The 19,793-nt window shown below is 39.2% G+C and overlaps 3 protein-coding genes across 4 annotated transcripts; 2 read left to right on the top strand and 1 right to left on the bottom strand.

Moving 5' to 3' along the window:
- Nucleotides 1-136: 136 nt before the first annotated feature.
- Nucleotides 137-5,939, top strand: LOC111336906 (beta-3 adrenergic receptor-like). The gene has a single exon (XM_022943075.2). It carries the CDS (start codon nucleotides 2,646-2,648, stop codon nucleotides 3,669-3,671), a length of 1,026 nt encoding a protein of 341 aa, XP_022798810.2. The 5' UTR covers nucleotides 137-2,645; the 3' UTR covers nucleotides 3,672-5,939.
- Nucleotides 5,940-7,692: 1,753 nt separating this feature from the next.
- LOC111336928 (galanin receptor type 1-like) lies at nucleotides 7,693-12,686 on the top strand. Of its 2 annotated transcripts, none has more exons than XM_022943106.2 (2): nucleotides 7,693-7,797; nucleotides 11,250-12,686. In XM_022943106.2, exon 2 carries the CDS (start codon nucleotides 11,290-11,292, stop codon nucleotides 12,283-12,285), a length of 996 nt encoding a protein of 331 aa, XP_022798841.2. In that variant the 5' UTR covers nucleotides 7,693-7,797; nucleotides 11,250-11,289; the 3' UTR covers nucleotides 12,286-12,686. The 2 variants fall into 2 exon arrangements, with proteins under 2 accessions (XP_022798841.2, XP_088600920.1); XM_088744794.1 differs by lacking the exon at nucleotides 7,693-7,797 and adding an exon at nucleotides 8,171-8,288.
- Nucleotides 12,687-12,819: 133 nt separating this feature from the next.
- LOC111336903 (kelch-like protein 7) lies at nucleotides 12,820-18,062 on the bottom strand. Its single transcript, XM_088744793.1, has 5 exons — nucleotides 17,548-18,062; nucleotides 16,886-17,175; nucleotides 15,207-15,619; nucleotides 14,075-14,227; nucleotides 12,820-13,582 (listed from the first exon to the last, which is right to left on the bottom strand). Exons 1-5 carry the CDS (start codon nucleotides 17,935-17,937, stop codon nucleotides 13,140-13,142), a joined length of 1,689 nt encoding a protein of 562 aa, XP_088600919.1. The 5' UTR covers nucleotides 17,938-18,062; the 3' UTR covers nucleotides 12,820-13,139.
- Between the last annotated feature and the right edge of the window lie 1,731 nt (nucleotides 18,063-19,793).

Consider the following 19,793-nt stretch of genomic DNA (forward strand, 5'->3'; position numbering starts at 1 on the left):
CACGTTTAATGTAAGCTATGTACTTCGATTTTTTTTTTTTTTTGTGCGGCAGAAAGGCGCTAAGAATTTATTAAGAAACTTAATCAAACGAGTTTCCGTGAGGTTTTGGTAAAAATACTCCATACAAGGATTTGCGACATAGGATTGTCTCGTCAATTTTGAGAAACTGTTTTATCAAGCTCAACATCGAGGAAGGTGTTGTGAGATTTTTGAAGCCCTCCAAAATTTCAGGAGTTAATTTCACTAAGTGAATGTTTTTCCAAACGAATTTTCATTGAAATGAAGAAAGACGATTCCTGCTATCGAATGAAAAATTGCTGAAGGGTTCCAGAGTATTCTGAGAGTGTTACGTGAATTGCTCGTGATGATGGCAACTTTCTTGGAGAGGAACTGGTACAGACTGTTTCCTTCAAGCTAGCTTTGCGTATGTCGCGGCGCTATTCCTCAGATAACGCGGAGTGACTTGGGATCTTCCTTCGGCTGCATTTAAATTATCTATATTGGTAGCGCCATCATGTTTTGAGAACCTGTTGAACCGGTAAAACGTTGCATTATATAAAACTAATGGTTCAGCTACCAGTCAATGTTTATCCCGTGGTGGGAGGGGAGGGGAGAGGAGGGGAGGGGAGAGGAGGGGAGGGGAGGGGAGGGGGTTCGGAAGATTTTATATTCTTATGATCCCAGTCCACTGTCAGTTAATTGGCAGTCAATTTTCTATAGTTCCCCCCTTGAGTCTCTGTCGGCGACGACCGTTTCCTGTGAAAACTAAAACTTCGGACCCTCCCCATAATAAAAAAATAAAGAAAAAATATAACAAAAATATAAACATTTACTCTATTAAAAGCTTAATGTATGTGTCTCGGTCTTCCTCATGGAAGGTTTGGTTATAGTATATACCAAAAATGATTCAAGAAATTTCAAGATTCACAAACTGAAACTGATAAAAACACTGTTTTTTATGTTGAAAATTAAATATATTAAAAAAAAAAATGGTATTGGTTATAGGTCCGGTTTATGCAAAATAGGTTATTTATGGCAAGGATTGTTGAGCCACTTTGTCATTTACACGCGATCAAAGTGAAGTCCTTCAACTTTCTGGTTGGAGAGATCGTCCACATTTGCGAGTAAACGGCCATGCAATACTGATATTATTGGCGTCTCGTGCGGGACAGAAATGATAACAGGCCGCTGAGCTACATATTATATTTGATATACATCAATGACAACTGAGTCCGTTGTAAATGGGACAACTGTAAATAGGTCCTGAAGGCAGATGACTTCCAATTTGGTCCGGTTAAATTGCCTTGAACGTATGAGCTTGAACGTATGAGCCTTGAACGTATATATATAAATATTACTAACAACGCGGTCAAGCTTAGTTTGTTTTTTTTTTTTTTCGTACGCGCTCCGCCCAATCTGTTCGGCCAGAGGATTTATTTTGCATTCTACTTAAAATGATTTGAGATGTGAAGACAGTCAAAGATTTGTTTAAAAATGTCATTTTTCTTTTCACTTCACTTGTACGTACTAAAACAGGGAAAGAAAATAGAACCAAACTATTCAAAATGGAAAAGGGTTGTGTAGCTTTCTGGTTAGCGTCATACGTAAAATGCTATATTCCCTGAAGTTAAGAAAAGAAAGAAAAACGAAAACCAGAACAAAACTATTTAAAATGGAGAAGAGTTGTTTACCTTTGTTGTAACTGTCATACGTAAAATGATAAATTCCCCGAAGTTATTAACAAAACCTAATTTTCGTCCCAGCTATTGATTAAAGTTGCAGATTAGCTCTCAAACAATAGTTCATGTCAGTTTTAACGATATTTCCTGTCGAGTTCGATGGACATTGGCTGCAACTACCGATAGCGCGATTGTTCTCTTTCGTAAAGAATCGAATTTCGCAATTATACTTATTTAAGTTTACTGTTTCGTCCAATTTATTATCATCGAAGGAGAATTAATGTAATTGTATGAAAATTTAATCGAAAGGAAACAATTTACATTAAAGATCTTTGTGTTTGACAAGCAAGTGGCCGGGCTTTCGTTCTGCGTTATTGAAAAAGCTCCTCGGACTGTTTTGTTTACATTAATTATTTATATGGTTAAAGGACCCCGTCACGGAAAACACAACGATATATCAATTCACTATTCGAGAATCTGTGTGTTAAATTTAGCTGTCGAGTATCAGTTTATACGTTAAAAATTGAAATCGGCCTCAAAGCGAGTTGTCGCCGGGCGCTACAGTCTTCTATAGTGGACACATGGCTGGTAAACCAACTCTGTTTCTATCTTCTCATTTTACAAAATACACAAGTTAATTAGGCCAGGTGGACTTGTTAGTTTTGGGCCGACACACACTGTTTTTTGCAATGGACTGACAAATGAGATTATCACTAGATCAGCGCATAGACTTTTCGGCCGATTTCTTTTTTCTTGAACTCGATATCTTTTACCAGACTTTTACTTCAGTCAACATTCGCCGCATTCACTTGCCAGCCAGCTGCTAGCCTACGAGGGAAGAAAAACCGCTGATAAACATCTTATTTGGTGGGATTTGCGCATTGTCGAGTTCCGCACTTTCCTGGGTTTGGTGCTCTTTGTCAGCTTTCATATTTTTCAATGGAATTTTTTCACAATACATGAACCATGCAACTCCCTCATCGCACCACGGGCCTAATTGCTTTTCAATCCACCTCACTTTTGTTAATCGATATCATTGCCATCGGTGGAAACGTTTTCATTTGCCTGGCAACTGCACGAAATCCCAGCCTTCGAACGAGCACAAACTTGTGGGTGACCGCATTAGCTATTGCGGACTTGACCCGCTCTTGTATCGCTGCACCTCTGACAGTGGCAACGTTAATTTGTGGTCGCTGGAACTATGGATCCGGTGGATGTATCATCCAAGGATTTTTCACGTACTATTTAACATTGGTGTCCCTCCTTACCATGGCTTTCATGGCTGTCAACAGATACTGCAGAGTGGTGAAACCAGCGCTTTATTTGAAGATTTTCACGAGAAAGCGTTGCGTTGCTGCTTTGATATCCCTGTGGACACTGATGGCCTTGACAGTCTCCATTCCCGTGCTGGTTGGATGGGCAGAATTTGCCTTTCACGTTGGTTACGCCGCTTGCGTTTTGCATTTCCATAAGCCAAGTCTCACAGTGATATTTTTAACTTTGGACGCCGGTCTTATTTTAATTCCCTGTACTCTTACAATCGCCGGTTGCTACCTCAAAGTATCACGAGCAGTACGTGAACATAATGATCAAGTGATTCCATCTCTTCAGGGAGCCCCAAACTTGGACTTCCAACTTGTAAACCGAGCGACCATCGAGGAAATTCGCGTCACAAAAACACTTTTCTTACTAGTTTCAACGTTTGCACTTTGCTGGATCCCAGCCTATGTAATCGGGTTTTTAAGCCGTGGAAATTTGGTCCACATCTCCCTACAAGGTGCTCTTGCTGTTACATATCTTGTGGGTCTGAACTCTGCTTGTAACCCATTCATATATGGCTACATGAATCGTTCGTTTCGAGTCGAGCTTTGGAAGCTTATCCCCTGTAAAAGGACCGAAAACCAAGTTGTCCCGCACGTGCTTTCGAAGGACACTTCACCACAAACCTATACAAGGAGCCAAGCTGTAGTTGTAACCGCTAAGAGCTTTTAAATATTATCAGAAACATATTCAAATGAAGAAAACAGTAGTTAAAACTGGCCGATCGTAATAAGTAAGTAAGTAAGGACTTTATTTTTAGAGGGGGACACGTAACAGCTCTATGGCTGACAAACCTGTGGCCCTCTAACTAGATTATACAACATTACAAAAAACTGGTAAATAAATCAATATATAAATAATTACAAAATTCTGTAATAGAAATAGCAGGATAGATTAAAAATATTGAGAAAGATAAAATTAATTGATAAAAATTAAAATTAGATCAAATTAGATAATGTACTATTGCTTAATATTGTTTCAAAGTTGTCTAGGTTTTATATCAGCTTATAAGATGCTTTTTTTACAGCTGTTTTGAATAGTTTTACACTAGGCTTATTTTTGATATCATGGGGAAGGCTGTTCCATAACCTAACTGCGTCAACACTGAATGCCTTGCCACCATCGTTATTTCTTAGGTATTTGGGACACACTAAATTTAAATTGCCATGTATAGTTGGTCTATTGTGTGCAGAACTGTTCGTCTTGAGCAAGTCTCTGATGTAAATCGGAACATCGCCTTATAGGCTCTTAAAATCATTGTACATTTATTTAATTTGATTTCATCATTTGGCAGACTTGTATATTGATATAGTTTCCCATTAAATCTGAATTTCAAGTATTTTTTATGCTCAGGTGCAATAGGCACTGAATAATAGGCATAATAATAATAATAATAATAATAATAACTATGTCGCAGAGAAATCAACTGAATGCTACATTCCAATCAGGCAGCACAGGGCGAAAACCGTAACCTGTGAGCCAAGGAGTAAAAAAATAAATGTACATTAACTAATCCTAAAAAGCTTTTCCGTTGTGTCTACGGTCCTCCTTCTAACAGAAAGTCAAACTGCCACCTTGAAAGTCCGGGCAATATTCAACGTGCCCGTTAAGACCCTGAGTGTTGCTCCGGCCGGGTCTCGATCCCTCGACCTCCTTCACAACAGTCCAGCGCTCTATCCAGATACCACCCTGGTACTCACCCGACAAGCCGAAGCCCGTGTATGAGTCAGAGAATGTTAAAGCTTATTGGGATGTCCCTATATATGCTGATCAACAAGAGGTCAGATGCAATAGGGTGGATGCACGCATTGTAAATCATATGTGCAAGAGAGTTGTGACGCTGGAAATGAGCTGCCCGTGGGTTAACAATCGGACAAGAAAGGATGAAGAGAAGACACTGAAGTACGTAGCCCTTCGCTGGGAACTAAGGCAGCAGTTCCCAGGCTACGAGGTGAAGCAATATAACATCATTATGGATGCCCTCGGGGGGTGGTCACGGGAGCTGGATGTCATGATGCGCGAGCTGGTGGGAGGCAGAAGCACAGACGTACTGCGAAAGATGCAGAGGGCAGTGCTCTCGGGCACGCTGAATATTGCCCGGACTTTCAAGGTGGCAGTTTGACTTTCTGTTAGAAGGAGGACCGTAGACACAACGGAAATGCTTTTTAGGATTAGTTAATTTACATTTATTTTTTTACTCCATGGCTCACAGGTTACGGTTTTCGCCCTGTGCTACCTGATTAGAATGTAGCATTCAGTTGATTTCTCTGCGACATAATAATAATAATAATAATAATAATAATAATAATAATATAGTGTTTCTGACCGCTTGCAGCCTAAGGCTGAATTACGGGTGAATTACGAGTTTAAGGTTGAAAACAGACGTCAGCATATCAGGCGCCTCTAGCAGTCGCTTCAGTCCATCGATCTCACCTTCCCACCCATCCCACCCCAGGGGAGGACATCCATCGCACAGTAATCTCGTGTGTGGGAAATTAACGTCCCTACCCCAACCCTGCAGGAGACGGGACTTCCATTTATTCGTCCCTATCCGAGAAGACTAGAATATCTAACCATATCTTGATGTTATAGAAAGGCAGCAAATTCTTCTCAATTATTTTAAGACCCTGAGTGTTGGTCCGGCCGGGTCTCGATCCCTCGACCTCCTGCACAACAGTCCAGCGCTCTATCCATTGAGCTAACCGGGAGGCGGTCATGGCATCCTCAAGGCATCCTTGAGGTCAACCGTGGCCATGAAGCAGCCTTTTGTGACAAGCTTGATTGTTGTCAAAAAAGTGTCCATTTTAAAATGATGGTACACAATACTTTTATTTAAGTCTTTAAGGTTAAGTATTAGCCGGTAGCCATTGAGTAGTAGTTAAGTAGTAGCCCATTTATGTGCAAATTGCTTTAACCTGCCTGCTTGAAAAGGTTTGGCTTTAGAAAATAAAGATTGACTTCTCACCTCATTGGAGATAGAAGTTTCCTTGTCGTCATTCTGGTTCAGTTGGTTTGATGTTTGCCCTTCCCCTTTCTCTTTTGGCGGTAGGAAGGCCTGAAGGAGTTTAAATCCTTCCTGTTGTAATTATCTCTGTTCTTGTAGCCAAATCCTTTGTATTTCTTAAATGGATGTTTATATGATGACCTATCTTTGTTGTTCGAGTATTTCCTCGATGAACTTAGCTTACTAGCTACTCTGTTCAGCTTGTGCCATATCCTTTAATTGCTGCGATAAATCGCTACCGAATAAAAATTCGGTGACTGGTACCGTGGGTGAACAGAGGTGTTTGTACTCTTGGTTCAAGTCAGGCTTAATAGCCTCTCGTCGCCTCATGTTCAATTCATAAGTAGCACATGCAGTTAACGCTATTCTGTCTGATAGCTGTTTCATAAGAGCAGGTACGTCTAGTATGTCTTTAGGGATTTGATCCTGTACTTTGTTGAGGGCCTCAATGGCTTGTACTGACAGTATGGCACTCTTAATTATAAGAGTTTGAACTTTCTGCAGTTTTATATCAGCAGATCTTGTTTCTGACCTTAGTGTCTCCCAAATTAGCGGGTTGACTTTCACGGTCACGAGACTATCGCAATTCTCGGGCCGTTGTAGGCCTTAAGCCTCTCGGCTTGAACTTCGTCTGACAGTCGTGTTTGCACTACGCCATTGACGACTTTTGCAAGTTGTTCAGCCACTTTGGGCGAGCACTATTCCTCTAGTTTTAGAGATTGTGCAATGTCATGTAGTGTGCCTTCATCTTTGTTCGATTCAGCTGGTGTGTTATCCACAGACTCAAGCTGAGCTTTTCTTGTTTTCGGCACGGGCACGTCTCCCGCCATTTCTTCTGGTCGCTTGTCAACGACTATCTTCGTCATCATCGAAGATTTCTCCTTCCTCCGTTATTCTCGACAGCACATCAGTAATTTTACTGAAATATTGCTGCATTGATTGTTGCATTGCAAGCATGTTTTTAGAAAGGAGTGCTCCAAATTGTTGGAGTTCAGAGGGCTTTACAGAATCATCTGCAGCCATGTGTGTTGTCAATGTGCTTGGGCTTGGCGCCAAGCCATCTAGGTGCTGTTCTGTCGTTTTTTCACCTTGAGACACGCTCAATGGTCGATCTTTAGATTTGGTTTTGCCCTTAGAAGTAATTTCTAGGGCTTCCTTCGGCATTTTCCTCAATTGTGAGGTTTTTAGTCGTAGTTTACAGCGAGGATTTCAAACGAGTTGTCGATTAATCGGCGGTAAAAATGCACTGAATAGCGTGGCGGTAAGTGCTTTTTCACGTGACTCTGCAGTGCATGATGACGAGGCAGAACTGTGTCTTCTCTGTCACTCTATCTTTACGGAGTGATATATTTTTAAGTCTCCACTGAGACGAAAATATTTTTCTTTTATGCCGCACAAACTTGACGTGTTTTCCCGAAATGGGTCATATATGCATCATGTAGGAGCTCCATTTTCAGCCGTCCTTCATTCCTTTTTAATTTTTTCCTCTTTTCTCTGTTTCTAGTATACAAAAGTAAATAATGATTTTTTTGTCTCCTACGAGTAATAAATAGTTTTTACCCCTTGCAAAATTTGGCTCAAAGTATCTAGCATTAGACCTTTCAAGGACAGAAATAAATTAAGCGATTTTATCTTGTACGAAACCTTCGATGATTATTTACAATTTTTATGCACCAAATATTAGAGTTGACAGTCTGTCCGTCAAAATCTGACCAAACGTCGTTCAAACTGTGATCAAGATAGCGTCATCTTTCACACTGGCTTCGATCGATCTGTTGTTTTATCGTCTCTAAGGTAAGAAAACTTAATTTTTTCCTTCATTCTTTTCGGTAATTCTGCCATTAAAGCCAATACATCACTAATGTATGCTACATACATTGATCTTTAACTAATGCGAGCATAGCAATTTCATTTGCACTACTATATTGTGTTCATGATGATTTTATATGATTTTGCGCGGAAAACAAAATTATTTAAGCAGTTTTAGTATCAAGTCGGTTTGTGAACGAATGATAACCTTTAGAAGGCCTTGCTATAATCTTTTTCTTTATAAATGAATTTAAAAAAAATATACCGAGTAGAAAGCCACTTGTTTTCTCTGAAAGTGTCGTGACACGATTTTTGTTGTGTCAGTTTAATTTCCTAATCAATTCCACTGCCCCACCTGTTCACATAGCCTTGCTTCCTGTGAGCAAATCTCACTTTTCACCATCGCATTATTTTGTGGCATCATTTCAAGCTCTCTTCCTCGAACTTTTGGAATTTGAGCTGAGCCCATTCGCAAGGTAAGTGATGCACGCGCCTTTTCTCTGTGTTAATTTTGTTCACACGATCTTAGATCAGATTTAAAGGTTTACCCTAACTGAAATGTAAGTCTTTTGATCAGGTATTCTGAGCAAGGTTTTTTGTTTACGTTTTTCCGTAAAGGATGCTCCGGTTTGCAGTTTGATCGCAATACCATGAGAGAAATTTGCAACCGAGTTATATGCATGTATTTCATCTGATCGGATGTTAAATTTTTCATTATATTTTTTATTTTAAAGGAAATAGTAGCAATGACATCTCAACTTTGAAATAATCGTTACCTAATTTCTTCCTCCCTAATCCTACCAGTGAGAGGATGTCAAATCAGCAGCTTTAGTCTTTAAATTAAAAACATAACTCTTAACCCTGTGGGATTTGAATGGAGAACGCTCAAGGATATCTCTAAGATATCAACTCAACCTTCAAAGTGAAATACCCAATTCAAAGATGTCTTCGATTTGACTCGTTTCACAAAGACCACCGGGTCAGTTTAAAATTTAACCCGCAAGACCTTGTAAAAGGAGGATTTCCTGTCACTTTTGGAAAACATTCGCTTAGATATATGGGACCCAAAATATGGGCAATTGTACCAAGAAATGTAAGAGAACTGACATCCATATCATCTTTTAAATGTAACATACGTAGAATAGACCTTGTTTCTAAATTGACTGATAGTAAATGTGAAAACTGCCTTTTATGTAAGACTTAGGTTAGATTTTAAATTGTACATATATATTGTTTTATTTTTAAATTTCTCAAATTTTTAGGTAGTATTTAGTGTCCCCAGTTAGTGGTTGTATAACTGCTATTTTAGATTTGACACATAAATAAAGGTTGTTTTTTTTTTTTTTTTTTTTTTTTTTTTTTTTTTCAACAATAATTTGACCTTGCTAGCTTATAAAGGAACGAAATAATGGATTTTGCTCGTCGTGATTACGTGATGATACGATTTTCAAAATTCTCTAAGCTCCATTTTAAAACCGCAATTCTAACAAGGCTCTTTTACAGGCTGTATAATAGCAACGAAAATAAAAAGACAAATGTCTTGAGAACAAAGAGAAACTGCAGAGGACGCACTTCTTAGCTATACTTTTCTGTCAGTCATTTTAGTGCAATTTATTTAATCTGTCTAAAATTTGTTTGCTTTTATACTGTTGAATGTGGCAGTATTTTTTTTTATTTTACAAGTACTGAATAAGGTTAATGCCTCAATTTTTTCGAAAGCCAAAGAGAATTACGTTTGACGCTAAAGAAAGTTCTATGAACAAGTCCAATTAAAAAGAATTTATTTTCGCATTATTTATCCTTTCTTTGCGGTAGCTAACAAATGAATTAATTCCATGTATGTGGAAAGCCAGGAAATATCACAATTTAGTAACGAAGGAATCTGATTGGCTTAAAAATCACCTGTGTCAACTGCGATTTTCGCTGACTGGGGTTTTTGCAAAAAAGATGATTATCTTATGAGAATGTTAGCAATCTTTTATTTTATACCCTGAAGCTATCAAAGAAAATGTTGAAAATATTGTCAAAATTTTATTTATCTACTATCTGCGCAGAAAACCACTTCCTCTGTTATACATATCATTGTTGTTAACTAAAGATGTTGTGTCTAGCTTTTAAACCTCAAATTTGTGTAATTACGAAAAGGCTGCATGTCGCTCAATCTAAACTTCAACGTGCTTTAGCTCAAGATAAACATCAAACAGTCATTTAAGAATTTTCCACATTTCGGTGAGGCAGATCGGTTTGTTTGTTTATATTCTTAACCGTTCTTTATGCCATAGGCTAACGTTACTTTGCCTTTCTAATAACATGCGAGCCAAGCCAGAGGTTGGATGGCAAAATTCAAGAGCTTTTCGATTCATGTCACATCGATCATTTTTGTAGCAATTATTTTGTGTATTATCTCTTAGCTAGACTTATGACGCCTCGCGACATTTCCAACAAATTATAAGAGTATCTAAGGTCATTGTAAAGAGCTTTTGGGTCAATTCTAAGTGCCTCTTGGCACTTTTGAACCGTAGATCGACAATGTACCGCTAAAAGTATGTACGTGTTGTATTTACGTATTTATATACTTCAGCCGAGTACATATAGATCTTTGAGCGCTCCTTTTCGTAAGACTGCTGGTTTTGTTTTGTTTCTGTTTCGTCTCGTTTTTTTCGATTCTATTGCAATTGCTGGCTTTGTTTCGATTGTAATTATTCCTCTTGCCTCTGAGGCTTTACTTGTGGAGAGTGCTGTAGGAAACCAGTTATGCAAACTTGTCGCTCACTCAGACGTAAGCTGAATGCCTAGTGAAAGAGGGGGGTATCTCCCCGTAATAGTCTCATGGGGATGTACTGCTGGGTGCGGTCACATTTATACAACTGGATTCACTATAATGGGCTTACATTATCTATAAAGTTACAAGAATAGGGTGGCACATTTTGGGATTTTGAAAAAATTCTGGTACGATAGTAAATATTTACGTTTAGCAAATGTACCAGAATATTTTGTACTGTAGGTGACTGTTGTAGAGTGTTCTACATTCACTTCATCAATTAATTTTAGGATGAAGTACTTAAAAGGCTCAAAGATAGATCCAAAAACAGAAAGTGACTAGGTTGGGATCACAAAACTTACATTTGCCTAAAGGTGGCTAAGATGGGTGTAACTTCTGGCCAAAGAATAGAACGTAATGGAGTAAGGGTTCTGAGGGATCAGCGGCACATACCCAGCAAAAAGATTGACTCAGGCAGCCCCCTTCCCTCCCCCCTTTGGTTCTTATGACAACTATTATGGGCTGCCTGATGCCAAAATCGACCCTCTCAGGTTATGCTGCAACGTCTCTTCTGTAGTAGTGAGACAAAAAAAGTGAGCCTCGGCGTGCGACTTAACGATGCAGAACACAGACCAATACAAGTCTACGTCTCACTTTAATTTTCCCTTTATCCTAGAGCCCAGGCTTCAGAGATCATTACCACGGTTTGGGACAGTATGAGCGACAATGTTGACTTGGTACTCCTGTGCTTATTTACGATCCTGATAGCAGCATGTCTCGTATTCAACGCTTTAGTTTGTGCCGTTATTTATCGGAGCAAATCATTGAGAATTCCCATGAACAACCTAATCTTCAACTTAGCAATATCAGATTTTGTGATTGGTTTATTCATCTTTCCTCGTCACGTGCTGTTCAGTGTAATCGCATTACGTCATCCAGCAGAAACCACAGGCGACTACTTTTGCAAATTCATAACAGGGAGTGGTATCCTGTGGACTAGCTCCACAGCCTCCGGGTTTTTACTCATTGCCATCGCCGTCGAACGCTATACGTCTATAATGGTACAAAACCGAAGGGCGCCGCTTACAACCTCGCATATCAAAGCCGTTGTAGCGTTTTGTTGGCTGTCAGCTTTCGCCGCGAATTTACCAACGCTTATTGTTTTTGCGTACGACGAAGCGATTGACTTCTGCGTGGAAAACTGGCCAAACTGGGTTTCGCCTAAAGCGTATGTCATGTGTATCTTCTTCCTGGGCATAAGCTCGGTTCTTGTGATGTTCATTTTATATTCTCAAATCATTTACATGCTGTGGAACAGACAACGTAGGGCAACGGAAATCTCTCAGGCAGCAAGATTACGCGCACGCAAAAACATCACCAAATTGCTAGTTTTGGTCACTATTATTCATACAATCTGTCGCTTGCCTAATTACACGACTTATCTACTAACCTATTACGCTCCCTCAATTAGCTACGGCTCTAATACATACAACTTTACAGTTCTGTTGATTCTGCTCAACTCTGCGGTCCACCCGTTCTTATTGTGTTGGAACATGCAGGGCTTTAGAAGACCCTTGTTTGTGTTGTTTTGTTGTTGCCATGCTAACAGGATATTTACGGAGCCTGAGCCCTCCCATGTGAGTTCTCCACCCATTAGAGGGTCTGCCTTCCTTCTAAGAACTCTAGAACAAGTGCGCCCACGAACCACATGAATATGTGGACAGCCGAACGACGGGTCAAGGTAGCGCTCTTGCATGGTTCACCGAGTAATCAGTTATGAACGACAACCTCTTTAAATAATATGCCGTTATTACCACTGTCATTATTATTATTATTATTATTATTATTATTATTAAATTTGACATCATTAATATCATCCATTCAAGCACCAGCGCGAAGCTGGAACTGAGATAAAGCTTTGAACCTGAACCGTAATGAACTTCTTAAAAGCATGTTTCCGCAAACTAAATGGAATTTGAGAGCGTAAGCAAAGAGACGCGTAGTTGGGAAGCAAGAAATGAGCTCTGCTAGGAGTTGTGGCATTCCCCTTTCATCACCATGGCTTTGATTTGATTTCCGAGCTTAGCGTCAATAGAGAGTTTACTTTGTCTTGGATTGTTTGGATTTTCTTCTCAGCCGGAACAAAAATCTGACAAAATATCGATCCTTACAGCGAACGGCCTGGAAACGAATTAATTTCCAACTTTTTTCGTCCTATTCTTAACACCCAAGTTTAACATGCACAACCTTAAGGATGTGCGAGAGAATGAAGCAGTGGTCAAGAGTTAATCTGAGGTGACGTGAAAATTTAGTTCTTGAACCGCCACTAATATCGGCAGTGTCGACCCTGTGCCTTGTAAATATGATCGGGATCCAGGCTGATTCAGCTAAAAGGAGCGAACTTCTGAAACCAGATTGAGCTAGCAATCTGAACGATCCAAGCTCGGAGGTAGATCGTTCAGATTGCAATCTCAATCTCAGATTGGTTTGAACTAAAGCAGGGAACGAAGTACCATTTTGTGGGATGTGTCACGGCTGAAATGAAATGTGATCCTGTGCAATTTATTCAGCTCAGCGGAGGATACACCAAGCAATTCACTGAATAAGTGTTGTCGCTTACTCTTCCCACAATGCGCCACTGTTCATTCAAATAATCATAACATTCAATTGAAGTCACTCCGCGCCCACCAAAACAATATATCTTATTTTCGTAGACCACATGACCAAACTCGCTTCTGTTGTCGTTTAACTGCGCAGGCGCAAACACCCATTTTTCTTCTTTGGGGTGATACACCTCCATGCTTCCTAAACTTTGTCGGTCGCTGCGTCCACCGAAGACAAAGATACTTCCAGCCCAGGTTACCACACCCATACTGAAACGAGGCTCTAGAAGGTCTGGTAGCAATTTCCATTTTTGAGATCGAATGTGAAAGCTTTCCATCGAAGTCAGCGGTCCATCGTCATTAAGTCCTCCAATGACGTAAATCTTTCGACCCAAAATAGTCACACCTATGAAAGGAACATTTTAAATATAACTTCAAAGGTGTAGAATATCTTCTTGAATGAGGAGCTCCGCTATGGTCAAGGAAAGAACGGTTAATAGTGTAACTGCAGTGATATTCTTAAAAAGATCCCTCGTCAGGGAAAGATTTTTCATTCTTTTCTTAAGCCAATAGGCATTGTCCAGAACAATTCGTTCCATCAGAGATTGGTAATAAGAGAAAAAAATGAGTGAGTAGTGCTTGAGACAGAGAGATCCAGAGTACAAGACTGAGTGACAATAAATACTCAATAGACGTGTAGTTCTCACACAGAAAAAAAAGTTACAACAACAACAAATCTACAGAACAAAATGCAAGACAAGCAACCTCGTTCCCAGGGCCTTTTCCCGCCCCACCCCCAACTAAGGGAAAAGGCCCTGGGAACGAGGTTGTAAGACAAGGGCACGAAAAAATACGACAAGAAATAAAGATAGGACAGAAAAAAGAAAAGGAAGATTACCAGTGCATCTCCTTGGTCTGTTCATTTCAGGTAATGAACTCCAAACTCCACGACAAACATCAAATTTGTGGGCAGATAAGTCGTCTGGCTTCCCACCAAATACGTAGATGTTGTTTCTATCAGAACACACTCCTGACTCCCGTACGGCACGACCTCAAATGATAAGCACAGTTTTACGTAATGGTCATACTATCACATGATAGTTTACATGCATTCTTTATAAGAAATCTTAGACTGACATAGATAATCCAGAGGAGAGGCTTAGAAGGCCAATTCATAATATTTTTGTAGTCTTTTTCCAGAGCGAGAATTTTTAGTAATGTCAAAATTTTCCTTTTAACAATACTTTGATATTGCCCCCGACCAAAAGGTCCTAAAGTTCTAAAGTCCGTCTCTCATAAATTATAGCTGAAAAGCATGACCTATACTTGGTGCTCCCCAAATCCGACCCCTCCCTCCCCCACATGATTTTTGTTAAGACCCTGCTACGCTTCTAAAGCTAGAGAAATTATGACTATCGTGCTTTCTTGTCACTCAACGCTGACTGAATGTCGTGACCATTCGTTTCGTTACAATCGTAATATGATGTGTGCACTAGGAAATGTTACAAATAATAAATAAATAAATTCGTCTTAAATAAATAAATAAGTAAATTCGTCTTGATTAAAAAACCATCCGATAAAATTACATATCTGATGTTATAGTAAAAATATATATTGATGAGAAAAATTACAATGATTGAATCGAATAAAAATGATTAGAAATGATTAGAATTACATATGAGGTGTTTACACAGCTAGACTATATTTAAAAATAAATCTATTAAAAAAGCTATGTTTAAAACGTTCAGTGTTAATGCTGAGCCTGACAATGGTTCCCTTCGAATGTTTACAATATAGTCTTTGTACCTTGGGAGTAGGCTTTTTAATGAATGGTCATCATGTTTGAGGTTATAAAAAAGGCGTATGTCGCTTTTCTCCAAAAGTTCATATATGTTGTAATTGACCGACGTATAGCGCCTCTTATAGCATCTTTTTAAAAAACTTTTGTATAACAGTAAGTTCGGAAACACAAATAATTGTTGAACGTTCTTGGAACCGAGGGCAAAAACCATGAAAAGAGATAAACTTACCATCGCCAACCCAGGTCCACTTTTTCGTTACTGGGTTGAATCTGTTCACTGCCATCTTGGACACAATGTACAGCTCAGCCTGCACAAGAAATGTACAGCGGTAGTTATCTCCTTTACCAGCATCGCCAGCTGACGTAAGCTTAGGGCAAGGGACGCTTTCGCGCTGCTCCTCGTCAAATAAGTCAACTCGGTTTGTCTTCATACTGAACAGGTAAACGATCTTCCGAGAGTTTCGAGGTTTTACTGAATCGTTACTTTCTTGTGACAACTTCCTAGCAGCCAGGGCGCCCTCTACATCCTTGCGGCATTTTCCTTCGCCTTTCACGAGCTCGGGAAGTACCCGTGTTTGTAGGAATTTTGTAGTGATTTGACGGAAGCGGATGGTTTTCAAAACTGTGTCCAGGTCGTTTTTCCTAAAGAATGATATGGCGGCGGCAAGACTATTTTATTATCGGCTCTAGGTTTTGTTGCTAACTGAGATCAATTTGATTAATTAACTCGCTGCCCTTTGTCTATTGTAAATCGCTCTGGCAACGGGTAAAGATGTCATTACTCTCAACCGAAAGTGTGATATGAGGTCATTTAAAAAAAATGCTTAGTGATTCCAATTAGGTATAACTTCACTTGAATATAATGCGTTTTGATTTGGTACGTTTATCATGGTGTCCATGATGGTCTAACTTTTAAGTCTGTGGATGAAACCCAAGTTGTTTGTGACCATTCAAACTATAGCTACCTAAAAGCATTTTCTTGTGTTACCATGTGTAACATTCGTAGCGAGGTGGCCGAAATAACAACACTACGAAGATGTCCAGAAATCTGAACATTTATTTGAACAATCGTAGGACGGAGTTCAAAAGATTTTGGATGTTGACGAGGACGTAAAACTAGCACGTAAATAGTCTTGAACGTAGAAGTTGATTGAAAATGGTTACGGTCACGGAAGACGAAATCTCTCAGAGAGAAACTGCGTAAAACGCTCTCTAACATAACCAAAGTAAAGCGCGCGCTCTGATTGGTCATTATAACATAACCAAAGTAAAGCGCGCGCTCTCATTGGTCAATTTAGCGTCTCCCATTTACCCATGGGTGTACGCTGCTGACGTGAGCAAATGCAAAGACTATTTTTCCGCGCGCACTTGTTTTTTCTGGTCGCGTAAGATTTGTTAAATAAAAGGGAACTCTTTAGCTACAATGTATCAATGTTATGTTATAAAACAAATGGTAAACACCACAGCGTACACTATTGAGTTATGGATGCACTTGGGAGGTTTGCTAAGCACTCAAGAAGCTAGAGTCGCTCTCGGCTATCGCCTCGAGCGACTCTTACGCTTCTTTCGTGCTTAGCAACCTCCCGCGTGCATCCATAACTCAATAGTGTACGCTGTGGTGTTTACCATTTGTTAAATAACCAACAGCAGATAACTGTGTTGTGAACACCAACAAAACTGTGCTGTGAACACCAACAAAACTGTCTTGTGCGTAGAGAACAAATTTTTAAAAAATTTTGTTGCCTGACTGTCATACGTAATTAAAAAGAACGAAAAATCTGGATCTTACGCTATGTACTGCATGACTGATTGGGAAGGCCCGGCGGGAAAAGTTTTGGCCCTTTTACCGTTTCTGGTTCTACCTGCATAGCTCATTCATTAAATTTAATTATCAGCTCCTCTTCTAACCTTTTTTCAGGATCATGTTTGTACCATTTCCACGCCGCTTCATACACTTTGTCCTCCTTTCTGACCTTTAGACTATTGCTTGCGAGTAAGGAAGTTATCTGATGCGCTGACAACTTGACAAAATCATCTTCGTTAGCGATTTGTGAGAAGTTCCACTCCATATATTCCATTGTTTTGAGCTTTAATTGCTCGAGGCCCAGAGTCTCCGCTAGTTTGTGATACCCCACACAATTCTGGTTTCTCAAGTGATCGATGGCAAATCTTTCACAAGCAAAGACAGCCTCGTCAATCTGTAGGTAAAAAATAAATAGGTGTAAAGGAATAGGTGAGTGAATGAATAAATAAATGAATAAATAAGAAGAGGTAAACAGTTTCTATTCCGTACGTAACAATTTCCAGAACGATGTTGTATAAGTAACTTCATCCTACTGCTCGAGTTCGGAATTATTTACATTTTGTTGTCGTAATTGATTAAAACCATTTCTATCCAGACGTCAAAACTCTGCTAGTATTTATTTTCATTTGTTTCTACCTGGAGAAACCGTTCCCTTTGAACGTTTGGCTAAGTGTATCATCGACTGTTAGCGGCTGCTTTTCAAACTTGTGCGCACCGAAAAGAAGCCTGAACATGACTAAGATAAAACAAATATCGTTCAAATAACCTTTAAGTAGTACAACAGCTGTAACAACTCCTTAATGTGATTCAATTGCAAAATCAGTTTTCCTTCATACAAAAAATCCAAAGCATTCAACATTAGAAAGTTGTCAAAATTCCATGGTATTTCTAGTTCTACGTAGGGCTTTACGCATTCACTTTCGTCGTGTTCGGCCGCCAGTTTTTCACGGAAGTATGGACAAGTTGCCGCCAAAATTACACGGTGCGCAGGAAAACACCGTCCGTCGCAGCAAATATACACGTCACATAATTCTTCATTCGCACGCATCTCTTGAAAAATGCGAAAGGCTTTGTTGCTGTGAGTTTCCCACTGGAAAACAATTTCGTTGGCCACCACTGCTTGTGAGGGAGAAAAATTGGTTTGTCTTAAAGTCATCTCGTTGTTCAGTCTGAGCGAATGTTCAAAGTGACTCTTGGACTCTTCGATGTGTTTGTTTTTAACTTCACGACTATCTGGACTTGTAATATGCTGGATTTATTTGCATAGTAACTTTATTAAATATTTAAAGGAGGATCATTATCAATTTTCTTTCTACAATATTAAGTACAAAAACCGGTAAAATAACAAGCTCCTGGCTTTATTATTATCATTTTAACTCCTATGAAAAAAGCTCTCGAAGGAAAACTTATCAGAATTATTTTTAGTTTGGACTTGCAGCAATCGATTAAAAAAAAAAACGTAACTATCAGTCATGCATAAACTGAATTTATTACTATTCATGTTCGTTTGGATAACATTTAAAACTTGGCAAAACTTTCTATTCAAGGTACAGGTTTAATTTTAATAAATCGTTCCTTTAAAAAGAGAAATTAATTCGCCCGCTGAGATGATTTAAATGTTTTAGCTCGTTGATACAGCTTGTCTAATGCGCATGCAAATTTTAATTTGCAAAAAGGTTTGCCATGGATCCATAATGATTGCACAAGTATGGAATAGACGAGTTTCTTTTCTGTGTAAGAGGGGTATTCAGTACTCGTTCAGGGGTCAAAGTTTATTTATTTTTTTTCAAGTTATGAAAGCAAAATTGGAATGTAGCTTGTAGCTGTTAAGTGAGTTTCCGTTTGTTTCACAATAAGAAACGCTATTTCATTTTTAACGCAGGTGTTATCTATAGTTGATTGTTGGGTATTTTTTCATTCTCATTCACGTGTCAGTGAAGCCACCTGCTAAACCAGAGTGCACGATATGGTGATCGGGGAGGAGAATTTTTACCTTCATCTATATCGATACTAATCAACGCCTTCGAACATATTTTTACATGGACGATGCATCCAAAAAACGCTGCAAATACTTAACAATTAAACTCTTTCAGATACAATGAAATATATGAAGTTCATATATTTTGAACTGAGGTATTAGATACGTATGATGCACGATCCTCGCAGTAGATAGCGCTATTTAAGCAATAGCGAAAATCAGACCTGAAAAAAATCAGGCCTCTGCGGGATTCGAACCACTGACCTCTGTGATACTAGTGCAGCGCTCTACCAATTGAGCTAACAAGCCAACTGGGAGCAGGCCGTTAAGTTGATTCGTAATAAACTCGTGAAAGTGATAAATCAGATACAATGAAATATATGAAGTTCATATATTTTGAACTGCGGTATTAGATACGTATGATGCACGATCCTCGCAGTAGATAGCGCTATTTAAGCAGTAGCGAAAATCAGACCTGAAAAAAATCAGGCCTGTACGGGATTCGAACCAATATTTCATTGTATCTGATTTATCACTTTCACGGGTTTATTACGAATCAACTTAACGGCCTGCTCCCAGTTGGCTTGTAAGCTCAATTGGTAGAGCGCTGCACTAGTATCACACTGGTCAGTGGTTCGAATCCCGTACAGGCCTGATTTTTTTCAGGTCTGATTTTCGCTATTGCTTAAATAGCGCTATCTACTGCGAGGATCGTGCATCATACTAATTAAACTCTTTGTTGCTGTACTGCGAACTGCTATTAACTGGGAATAAAAAAGAGTGTTAACTAGAGAAGTGTTGAAACTGGTGTAATCCTATATGATACTCGGCCATTTCTCACTGCGCGAAGAAAAGAAGACATTTTCGATGGTAATAACCCGCTGAAAAGAAATACGATTTAGGATGCAATGTAGGCGAATTATCGGCCGTGTGCAAAACTAAAAGCTGATTTTAAAATACTAACAATATAGAACAGAAGGCCGACAAATGAATCATCCATGGCTATCTACATACATAAATAAACTTTATTTCCA

Source organism: Stylophora pistillata, chromosome 14 (assembly GCF_964205215.1).
Source record: "Stylophora pistillata chromosome 14, jaStyPist1.2, whole genome shotgun sequence".
Taxonomy (NCBI): Eukaryota; Metazoa; Cnidaria; class Anthozoa; order Scleractinia; family Pocilloporidae; genus Stylophora; species Stylophora pistillata.

What these genes read in the sequence shown, in the direction of transcription:
- LOC111336903 (XM_088744793.1), bottom strand. Translation starts at nt 17,937, where the DNA reads ATGACTTTAAGACAAACCAATTTTTCTCCCTCACAAGCAGTGGTGGCC. An exon ending in GTGGACCTGGGTTGGCGATG is followed by an intron (nt 14,228 to 15,206) that starts GTAAGTTTATCT and finishes TTATCATTTGAG; the next exon opens with GTCGTGCCGTACGGGAGTCA. An exon ending in CAGACCAAGGAGATGCACTG is followed by an intron (nt 13,583 to 14,074) that starts GTAATCTTCCTT and finishes TTCCTTTCATAG; the next exon opens with GTGTGACTATTTTGGGTCGA.
- LOC111336928 (XM_022943106.2), top strand. Translation starts at nt 11,290, where the DNA reads ATGAGCGACAATGTTGACTTGGTACTCCTGTGCTTATTTACGATCCTG.
- LOC111336906 (XM_022943075.2), top strand. Translation starts at nt 2,646, where the DNA reads ATGCAACTCCCTCATCGCACCACGGGCCTAATTGCTTTTCAATCCACC.